The sequence below is a fragment of the Carassius auratus genome, chromosome 40, assembly GCF_003368295.1.
Source record: "Carassius auratus strain Wakin chromosome 40, ASM336829v1, whole genome shotgun sequence".
Classification (NCBI taxonomy): Eukaryota; Metazoa; Chordata; class Actinopteri; order Cypriniformes; family Cyprinidae; genus Carassius; species Carassius auratus.
The window spans coordinates 4,231,802-4,243,704 of NC_039282.1; the positions used below are offsets into that span (position 1 = coordinate 4,231,802).

General features: G+C 37.7%; 1 protein-coding gene across 1 annotated transcript; it reads right to left on the reverse strand.

Moving 5' to 3' along the window:
- Positions 1–11,033, reverse strand: LOC113058306 (TRPM8 channel-associated factor homolog). The gene is made up of 8 exons (XM_026226077.1): positions 10,964–11,033; positions 2,986–3,718; positions 1,909–2,900; positions 1,724–1,818; positions 1,373–1,586; positions 1,036–1,275; positions 563–900; positions 1–303 (listed from the first exon to the last, which is right to left on the reverse strand). Exons 2-8 carry the CDS (start codon positions 3,600–3,602, stop codon positions 61–63), a joined length of 2,739 nt encoding a protein of 912 aa, XP_026081862.1. The 5' UTR covers positions 3,603–3,718; positions 10,964–11,033; the 3' UTR covers positions 1–60.
- Between the last annotated feature and the right edge of the window lie 870 nt (positions 11,034–11,903).

Consider the following 11,903-nt stretch of genomic DNA (forward strand, 5'->3'; position numbering starts at 1 on the left):
GCATATATAATCTTGCTCATTAGCAACAGTAAAACATTTTAACAGCTATCTAAGATGTTCTTATGCATACTGGACCATAGGATGGTCACTCCACTCAGGGAGATGAGAGATTTTCTCTTGTGTGCTGGTCTGGATGGGCCAACCCCACGCTTTGAAGAAGGGGCAAAGATTCAGGTTGACCACTTTGGAGAAGGTCTCAGCATACAGATTCATCTTGCCTGCATTGTCGTTTGGCACTCCATTCATATCATGGTAGGCAGCAAAAACTTTTTTGAAAGCATCCCAGCCAAATTTTTCCTGAAGCTGAAAAAAATTTGATGCGATGATGGAAGATGAGATAAAAAAACTAGGTGTGTGTATATATATATATATATATATATATATATATATATATATATATATATATATATATATATATATATATATATATATATATATATATATATATATATATATATATATATATATATATATATATATATATATTATTACCCCCAAGGATCACAAAAAATGCATTTAATTGATTTAACTATCCATTAAATTATATGTCGTCTGTTCGCACCTGCATGTAAGTCTCAAGTGCCGTCCACTTTCTCCAGCTGTTTAAATCCTTACCGCCACTGCAATACTTTGTGGTACGAGCCTGGCGTTTTTCTAGAGTCATGGCTGGATGAGCATTAGACCTATTCAAACCCAGCACTTCCTCATGTACGTACACTGACCATAGGTTGCAAGTGCACTCAGTGGTGTGTGGAGGGAACTCCCAAACTCCACGCTGCTGGTTATGACCCAGCTCGTGAATGGGTCCCCACAAACCACTTTTATAGGCTTCCTGTACATTTACTAGTTCTGGGGCAGAGGTAGAGTGCATCATGATGGGATATCCAGCATGCATCCAACCTGCAAGGGGAAAAGGGGAACAGTGTTATCACCAGCACAGTGTGAGTAATTAATATTATTAGCATGATTATGTTGTAATAGTGATGGTTCTTGATCTTAACAAAAATACTGTAAGTATTTCATAGTAGCACCAACCGCTTGAGATCTGAACATCTGCAACAAACCGCTCTTTACGGGGGAACTTGCGAGGCTTTGCTGCCAGGTCAGCAACACTTCTCATTATGGTATCCCAAAGTTTAGCCACCTCATCAGGGCAGTCCAGATTCCTTATATATTCTGATTCTAAAGTTATGATGATGTTCTCGAATTCAAGCTCCGCCCAGGGGGCAGGTGCCTGACGGATCCTGTTCACCCAGTCAGCCACACTGGTCTCTCCTGAGGGACAAAACAAGTTAGCACTGCAACGTTTTACCATACAACATTAAATGTTCTGTATAGAAACCTTAGTGTGATGCTCATTCAGAATTCTTACCAGACTTGAAATATGGAGCCTGTACTGAGACATGCACAACAATTTCCACCCCATCCACTTTGCTTTGAGGAGGTGCTATTAGGTAGATGAGCCCTCCCCATAGATTGCAGACTTGGACCATCTTTGTGTCCAAAGGGAATCGCTCATGGACCACAGGAGCCCGTTTCAGAACATCTAATCTATCAATGTTATCCGTTTGGCAACCAAGCTGCACCTGCATAGTGTGAACCCCCTCGTGTTAATAACATGGTCTCCAAGCCTATGAACAACAAGGCTGTATCTATCATGAGAAGTATAGTTCATGCAGCAACTATTCCTTGATTGGATACATGGATAGACTTTATTCATCACCTGCCAATTTTTCCCCACAATCTCTGGAGGTACTGCTATGCAAGTCTTCATACCAGGAGAAAGATATAAGCCTGTGCTTATCCATTCTTTATGAGCTGAAAAAAATAAATGCATTCTTGTTGTATAGCATTTAAATATTTTGATACTTGAACAAGAAATAACATTTTGTGGGAAAACCTTGGTACCTGCAGTGTTGGCACTGATCCGAACTCTTGCATTAGACACAGTCGGCAAGTTAGGTCTGTCCTTAATGATGTATGGAAGAAGGGCATCAGGATCAGGAGACACTTTGTATACCTCAGTCCCAATGTGGAGCATCAGGCGGTCTTTTTCACTCTGAACAGGGCATTTACTAGACACTTGTGGAACACCTACCTCCTTCACTATGTCACTAAGAAGTGCCACCATTGAAGTATAGGCAGCACTGTCATGAAATCGCATGCGAAGGTAACTGGCACAGTCATTGCCCAGATGTTTCAAGCAGCTCTGTTCATGATTTGTCAGTTCATGCCCCCGTCTTACATGCTCAGCAAAGCGATGTAGCATGCTACGAAAGTGGTACACCTCTTTAGACCTGTTCTCTACCTCTGGAGCTTTATATAACCCCCCAGCCAAAGTGTTGCCCAAGAGACAAAGACCCATCTTATTAAGAATGCGATTTCCTGCATAATCGGTCATCACATTGCACCCACAGTTGGTGCGAGCCCAATAGCATGCATGACCCCCAATCATAAGACCTCCGCCTTCAGCAACAAAATCTTGGATCTCAGCACACTGGGCATCACTATATGAAGTGCAAACATAGACGCTTAGGTCTGCTCTGAAACCAGTCAACTGACAATCTAAACCAGATTTGCTCAGTACTGTGTGGGCTGCCTGTAGGCTGGGTAGGATGCCAATAACACCCTTGCGACCCTCGTCAAGCCACTTGATAGCATTGATCAGGAAAGTGGACAGAGAGTCCCGACCCATGTAGCCTTCAAGTGACACCAGAATTACTCGACCTTTCCCATAATAGGCACCAGCAATGAATGCTTTTTCATCTGGAGTGACTGCAATGGGAAATGCTAATGGTCCGTGCACCAACACCTCAGATGCTTGAGCCCCACCTTGGACGTCGAACTCAGACACACCTTCTAGCAGGAACTTTAGGTCATCTTTAAAGTCCTTGCCTATACTGAAAAGTAACAATTTAAAACAGTTGGTGAAATGCATGTTTCTTAAAGAATGGGTAAAAATGAGGAAATGTCTTCTGAACTTACGATACAGCAAGCCAATTAGAAGGGATGTTTCTTGGAACAGGAAAGATGCCAACTTCTCCACAGTGTTCTGAGAAGTAAATTCCTGCAACACTGCACACCTTGTTTCCTGGGAAGTTCTTTATGGTGTTTTCTTGCGGGTGGGTTGCAGCCCAATGCCAGGCCTGGCCAGCAATGATCAAGCCACCCCCAGCTTTGATGAATGCAATCAGATCCTTTGCACAGCTCTCAACACTGTAAGCATCTGTGATATATACAGCTAATCCATTCCGAAAGTCTCCTAGCTCGGTCTTGATAGGGCAATAGTTCAAGTTTTCAGCTACTGAACGTAATTTCTTCTGAATCCCTACAATACCAGCATTACCAGTACATGGCATGAGCCACATTATGGCATTCTTTATCAGGACAGGGAAGCGTGTTAGGTATTGCTCATGTCCCAACACCACCACACGTCCCTGACCATAATGAGATGCAGCCATTAACACCTGACCTCTTGGATTCATGGCAAGTGGAAAGGCACTGTCACCTATTAGTATAAGATCACTGGGCACTGCTTTCCCTTGAAAATCAAGCTCCTGCAACCCATTCATGATTGTGTAGTAGTCCTGTTCACGTGCCATGGTGGATTAGTAAGTCCGTTCAAAACAATCACTCTCAACCAGTTTTACAGGGTATGAGCACTGGGTTGGTTCAACCAAAACTTACGAAGTAAAATTATACTGAGTGGTTTTCAGTCCTACACAAAAAAAAGAAAATGAAAGAAAAATAAATACATTTGCATAAATTGTTTAACTGTAAATACATTTTTCATTAATTATACAATTTAACATGGTATTCAAAAGTCGGACAAATTCAAATCACAATTTCAACTTCACATCCTTTCCCAATTATGACTACCTGTGTAACAATTGCTATTACTATTTAATAACAAAATAAATTGAACTGTAATCATTTACAGTTACCAAGAAAAAACATGTTTAATTAAATTACAGTTACTTTTTGAAAATGTTAACAATTACAAAGGGGATTACATTTTAATATTTACACACATCCACATAGAGATTTAACTGATTCAAAGATTCAATATTTCAGTGACTTTTCTGAGACATATCGCCCTATAATTTTCTGTGATGCAGAAAACACAGTCCGGTTCATAAAATCCAGTCATAAAAACAGAATTCCTATTGCCTAATGCAGACGGAATATGCCACATTTTGGACAAATAAATCAAAAGTAGTTCAGTACACTTGAATCAAAATATGGTATAGAAATATGATATGGATTAGTGTCTGTGAATATTAAGCCGCAAAAAGACAATATATGAATCCTGCACATTCTGTGTGTTTGTGGATATCAGGCACGGACTGGCCATTGGGAGAACTAGGACAATTCCTGGTGGCCTGGCAGCCAATTTTAGTATTATCATTGTATAATTGTCTTCCGAATGTATTAAAGCGATTATTTCAGAATCCATCATTCAGTAATTAAATCACTAATAAATCATGAATCGGTTAGTCAATGCTTTGGCTCAAGTGTTCTCTGGGCCTCCGCCAAAATGGATTGGATCAGAGCAATCAATGCGAGAGAGAGAATGGAGTGGACTGTGGAAGCGCACAGCTGGAGAAGAGAAGCAAAACTACTGTTCAGGGTTTTAAGTGCAGGTCAGTTTCATCTGTAAAGACTTAAGTTAAGCAGCAGCAGCCCTTGCACCCTCGCTGACATTGGTGGGGCCAACGAACTATGAGCAAGCAGTGACAGCACTAAATTAATATTTTGTTCCTCAGGTAAATATGGCATTTGCTAGATAGACATTTTATCAACTCAAGTAGAAAACGGGACAGACCGTACAACAGTTTGTCACATGTTTAAGGCACACAGCCAGTGATTGGGACTTTGGAACTGATAAAGATAGGTGCGAGAGATCAGAAAACACTTAAGCAATACAGTAAATGAAGAACAGATTCCAATAAAACTTCTTACAGATCCAGACAGTCAGGTAATTTTGCAAAAGATTATAAATGGCCCACACATGGAAAGTCATGCAGGAAATGCAATGGGAAAGATATGCAAAGATATCTGACATAGAGGTTGGAGATCAAGTGCTTGTGAGGCAAGACAAAACAGACAAATTTAAAACAATATTGTCACAGTACACCTCACAAAGTCGTACACAGAGAAGGTAACTGTCATTGTTTATGCTCAGAACATAACATTCGTCCAATAAGTTTCATTAAATGGAAACATCATCAGTTAATCATGATATGAAATGTGCTCACGAAATATAAGGGAGTGGAACTGGCCTATAAGTACTTCTCTACAGCCATCTGCTAGGGGTAATTTAATCTCTTTTTTTATTTTTTAATACAGTAATTGTTTCCTTTCCTACATTATGAAACTTTTAGTTTTATTCATGGGGGAAACCTATGAAGGATGAACAAATATCATCATATTAAAAATAGGCAAGCTTTCAAATTCAGTAATACTTGAAGCTTTGAAGTGCTGCGAAAAGTTGTGTGAAGCATTTAAAAACACTCAAAAACATTAGACCATTTCTGCTACAGGTTGTTCCTGTAGTTTTACATGTTACATCCATGGTGAATGGCGGTGATTTGTGTTTATTGATCAATTTTTTTCCTGATTTCCACATCAGTGGTGTACTGATCTCTATAGCTTTGACAGAATTCTGTGCCGAATGTGAATGCTTCTCACAAGATTTAACAGAGATGTTGGTTCTTTGGCGAAATTGACTGCTTTCTATCTCCCAACGCTGTGTATATTAGTGCCCCATGATCGAGATCAGCCCACGGCTCCATTTCGACCAGATAAATGATCTGCGCTGTGTAGGCAAAACTAGTAGCGCGGATTCATTCAGCTTTTGGTTCGTGTATCCATATAGCTCTTGTACATTGTTCATGATGAGAACACAAGGCTGTTCATTCCATTTTTGGAAATGAGAAACAACCTTTCTTTGACGGAATGCGCATTGCAATAACATCACGGGACTCATCTAAGCCAAAATTCTGTGGGAAATTTGAGGCAATTATGAAAAATTGCAGAGTTTGCTTGATTTTGCGGTAAATTCAGCAATTGCAAAATCCTTGAGGGGCTGATATAATTGAAAATGTCAGTACAATTTAAATGAATTAAGATTGTTTAAAGCAGTGGTTCGAAATTTGTCAGGCTCCCTCTAGTGATACACAGATAAATCTCTAAATTAAATTTAAATGAATGTTAATACATTTAAATTTAATCTTTGAGTTTTTTTTATTTAATTACAGTAAAGTTATGTAACTTTTGTTATAACACATTTCAATTTAATCTTTAAGTATTTCATTTGCCTGTATGTAAGCACAGTGCAGTGTTAAGGTTCAAACTGTATATTTACATTGTTAAAGTGGCTCACAACAATAAATATTCTTATTATAAATAAAACTGCCTCATTTTTTAACTGTGCAGAGCTGTAGCTGCAAAGTTAGGCCTACTACACTGCTCACATTTAATGTAGGTCATTATGGTGGTACTAAGAGAGCCAAATATTTTCTGAAGTGGTACTTGGTATAAAAAGTTTGAGAGCCAGTGGTTTAAAGAAATGGTATATAATGAAATCCTGCTTTTTAAGAACTTTTCAGTAAACCATTTCTTCTTTCCCCTTGTAGAGTCATCAAGGATCCAGCTTATTTTTGGCAAATTGGTAAGAAATTGTCCATCTGCTACATTGCATTGTCACTTCTGGTAGAGATTCATTGACCTTTTGCGGTAGGTTGTGATTTTACTTAGTTTAATAAAAAATTACTTAATTAGATTTTACTTGATTTACTAAATACACTGTATAGACAGGGTTATTATTAAAACAGTGTAACTGGGGGCTCTGAAAGCACTGTGAATTTTAAATATTGTAAACTTTCATCTTAATACATTAAAGAAATGCAAAATGAATAGCATTGTGCACTTTGATTCCCTTCCCACTGTTCCAGAACTGTAAAATGAAAATATTGTGTGATTTATTTGCATTCAGTTTTCAGTTAAAAATATTTCACAATATCAAAGTTGTAGGAGTCATGTGACCTTGACCAGTGATGTGGCTGTATGTTTTTAGGCTCGCCCTCAAATCCCCCCAAAATTCCATGCTAAGAATCGTACTCATCTGATTAATAATGTCATCTGGCAAATCTGCAACAAAAAATGTCCCCTGATTAAGAAATGACCAAAATAAATCCTAGGTCTATCAACCCAAGGAACTCAACGACGCCATTTTTAAAGCTGTAAAACCGGCCTTGACAGAGATGACAGGTTAATCAGAACCTATCAACAAAAACACTTCGATAAGGCAGTTCAGGCAGCGGTCAAAGGAGCTGTAGATAATTTGGTGATACCACACCTAACAGATCTGAAATGTCAAGTCAAGCAAGCGAACAAATCTGTCAGCTTCATCTCCATCTCCTCTTTGAATGTTTTCCTCCTGATGGTCTACAGTGGCTGTTCTTTACCCTATGTCTGGATCCTGCAAGCTGGGGGAGAGGGAAGTGTTTGAACTTATTCCTGTGTGTATGAGAGAATGAATGGCGTGGGTGTGTGAAGGGTGATCGGTTTAAGAGGGGAGAGTCGGGGAGTATATGAACGGAGTAACACGCCTTTATTATGTGTGCAGTGTAGGTTGATGTGACGTTTTGAACAGGGGGAACCATTGTATTAATCTATTGCATTTGAAGATTCACTGTGTGTGTGTAGATAAATTGATGTGAGTGATTGCGTGTTGTCCCATGCCTTTGTCTTCTGTCCTCATACTCGCACCTGTGTCTATTTAGAAGTTTCATTTATTCCAATTGTAATAAAGGAAGTGCTTTCTTTGGTACAATGACTGTGGAGTTTTATTTTGACAGACAGATTTTCGGTTCAGTTCATTACAGGCTTCAAGATCTTTCATACACAGATTTTAAAGGCAAGAAATTTTAAGTTAAATTTGGCACTATAATTGCTAATTGTTTGACAGTTTGGAAAAAAGCAGAGAAACTGTTTGAAACCGTACCTAAACTTTATAAACTCTCCTCTCTATGGAACAACGCAAATATATTGACAGGAAAGAAACCTTTCACATGCACACTTTGGGCTGTTAAGGGAATTCGTATGCTGCGAGACATCTTATAGTAAAGATGGTTTATTTTCATTTAATAATCTACAGACTTTGTTTGACATACCTGGCTCTTCTTTTTTTCTTTATTTGAGACTGAGTTCAGCCATGAAGGCTTACAGAGTTCCATGGAACATATCAATACCTTCGCATCCACCGGCAGGATTGTTTGATCCTTTAAAAGAGTCTAGAGGCCTTGTTTCACAAATTTACAATTCTCTATTAAGATATTTTAGATTTAGTCAGAGAGCTCTCAGTCCGCTCTCGGACTAAATCTAAAATATCTTAAACTGTGTTCCAAAGATAAACAGAGGTCTTACGCGGGGTTTGGAACAACATGAGGGTAAGTTATTAATGACATAATTTTAATATTTGGCTGAACTCAGTCTATTTGGCCTTTAAGAACTGTAACAAATGATTTTTATTTCATCACATTAAAACACTCCCTAATTTCCATTTTTGGGTGAACTAAACCTTAGTTTGGCTTTATTGCTAAATCACCTACATGTATCATACATATTATAAGAGCTGGATAAATTTACTTTGATGTAACAACCATTACATCTGTTATAACTTTGACAAGCCAAATAACATTAAAGTAAATGGGTGCCTTCCACTCCTCCCGTGTGTTTCTCATTATCACAGTCTGGCAGAAATTATGGGTGGTTCCAAAATAAATGGTCACATGACAGTAAAAATGTACAATTGCCAAGAAACAGGGGGTAGGTGAATTTACCCCACTCTCTCCAACTTTCTCTGAAGATGAGGCAGTAGCAAGATTAGAGAGTGAGGGAGAGCACATTCTTATAAAAAATCTGCAATAAAGTCTGAAATGATTATAGTGTGTGCTGTCTTCTCTTTTAATTGTATATTTGTAACAACTGGATCACTTGTATTATCAAGCACACACCCCCTCAAAATGTCTGTGCACAGCCCTGATTCCCAATTATCTTAGATAACTCAATCCAGCCATTCTAATCATTTACAACAGCTGTGTTCGAAGAACCAAATTAGCCAGATCCTGATTACCACGATACCATATTGGATGGGACATTTAATCTCGAATGTAATAAGTGACATACGAAGAACGGGCCCCTGGTTAGAGGTATTTAGATTTTGTATTGCATTTTAAGCAAAATCATGGTGGTTTGATTGAAATATAATTTTGGGGGACTTTGTAGATAAGGTTGTAAGGTTAGTCTGAGCCTATATGAGCCCTCTGGTTTCAAAGTCCGGCTGAGTTCATTATCTTTACACAAGAAACATTAAAGGATGTATTAAAACAAAGTTTATGTATGTAACGTTAGCTAATGACTTGCAGTTCAGCCATAGGCGTAATTTGCGGGTGGTACTGTACATGTCCCCACCACTTTTTGCCAGGGTCAATATTGTCCCTACCAATTTTTGAAAGTATAACGGAAAAAAATGTGCCCTAGTGAACTCACAACCGTAAGGTGCCCTGTGAATACCACAACTGAGGTGCCCTTGAGCAAGGCACTGAACCCCCAACTGCAAGCTCACGCATAAATTAATTGCCTCAAAACACCGTCAAAGTGATTGTGAATGTATCAAGGGAAGACATTATAATAAAGTATTAGTAAACTACTGCTTTCTGAATCGAGTCAAAGATGAGGTTGCCGAATGCTTACACTGACTTTCCATCTCCATGGACCTGCCTTTAAAAGAATAACACTTTTCATACAGACTACAAAATTAAAGAATATCCTATAACAAAATCGAGTTGGCGAATGTTCCATATTTATTTTATTATTCATATATGTAAGAGCTGTCACAGACAGCAAGTTTATTGTACTTTTCTTTTGGTTTTGATTTCATTTTAAAAAGCGTATCTTTGCTGTTTACATCACGTTATGCAATAGAGGCTCTCTTTTATTTTTTCATTTGATTCAGTGTTTGCTTGCTAAACGTTCTGTAATTCATTAGGCTATTTAGCTAGCCTATGCCATGCCTCATCTTATCGCTTTTCTTAATAAACGTCTTGTAAGCTAGTTTGTCATTGAATCTTAATGTTTTATTGTTGTTGTACGTTTGAATTAAAAATAACAATGAATCCATCTTTTATTATTTTTTGTCTTAAAATGTGAAAGCTGTATAGATGCAAGCAAAACAGACAATTATCTTTTATTGTATAACCTAATAAGATTGCGAAATCAAAAGTGAAAGCATCCGAAGCCGGTCTTATAATATAGAAAAAGAGGACCGCCCATTCACAAAATTAAAATCCCAAATAATACTACTGATGAAAAAGAACGGGTTAAATGATAACATTTTCCATATAACTATAAACAATGATAGAAGTTCATCAGCATGCATTTAATAGCATGTTGTAGCAAAAAAAAAAAAAAAAAAAAAAAAAAAAACCTGCTCGTGCGACCAACTGTGAGTGGCCAGTGGGAAATGCGCTCTGAATTCCCAGCTCTCTCTCAGAACCAGCGTTCAAATTCTGTGGCGCAGCCCCTGGAAGGGTACGTCGATGTATTTTTGAAAAGCGAAAATTAAGTTAATTTATGTAAATATAATGTAAATTATGTTAAAGAAAAAAAGAAAAACGAGTAGGCTACTATTCATAACAAAGTTACCCCACTGTTCAGTTATTCATAATTCGACATTTTCACAATATTAAATATTCATAAACCCAGTCCCCATGTAAATTGTTATTAAAATAAAAAAATTTACTATTCATAACAAAGTTACCCCACTGTTCAGCTATTCATAATTCGACATTTTCACAATATTACATTTTCATAATTATCCCAAACAGTAGGCTACGTATATGGAATCATGTTAACTCATGCTGTTTGAATCTTAATTGTACTAAGTTATATTTCTTACTGTATCTTCTCCTGGAGTTCAGCTGTTGTCGTCTGTGAATGGAGGTGCAGTGCACACTAGTAAGTGTGAATGGAGCTCAGGAAGAGCTGGGAGATGGTCGAGCTTTAATGTTAGGTCGCCCCGCCCCATATACTCTGATTGGTTCGATCGTCTTTCATAGTCATACATCATCAATATAATTGCTACTTTTCTTTACCGAATGGGCTCAAATGTAAAATATGCCATAATTTGAAGCTCAATAGCATTGGTACAGAATGACACACATTCATAAAAAATACTGTTAATGTGTTCATCTAGATGTCAGCTATAGTGCACACATTTGATATATTTCATAATTATTCAAATAGACTGTTAATCATATGTAAATAATTGCTACTTTTCATAACCAAATAAAATATGCTGTAATTTGAAGCTCAATGGCATTTGAACAGAATGACTCACTTTCATAAAACATACTGTAAAGTGTTAATCTATGTGTCAGCTATGATTCACACCTTTTATATATTTTCATAATTATTCAAATAAACTGTAAATCATATAAAAAAATGCTACTTTTCATTACCAAATGGGCTCAAATGTAAAATATACCATAATTTGAAGCTCAAACGTGCGGGAGAGATAATCTTGCTGTCATTGTGCGAGAGTCCAAGTCTATTCTTAGAAAGGTTATACATTGAGAGGGAATTAAAACACTCAATTCAAATCAATACAAATTCAAACGTCCTGGAGCCACAACAGGGCCAGAACTGCGTTCCATGCATTTTGTAAATGTTTGAGGAGCCAAGGCTAAGCCAAAGGGAAGAACACAGTATTGATACACTGTTCCCTCTAAAGCAAATCTGAGGAACTTCCTGTGTCTCTTGATGATCTGAATATAAAAATATGCATCCTTCAGATCGATCGTGACAAACCAGTCGTTTGGTTGTATCTGAGAAAGAAT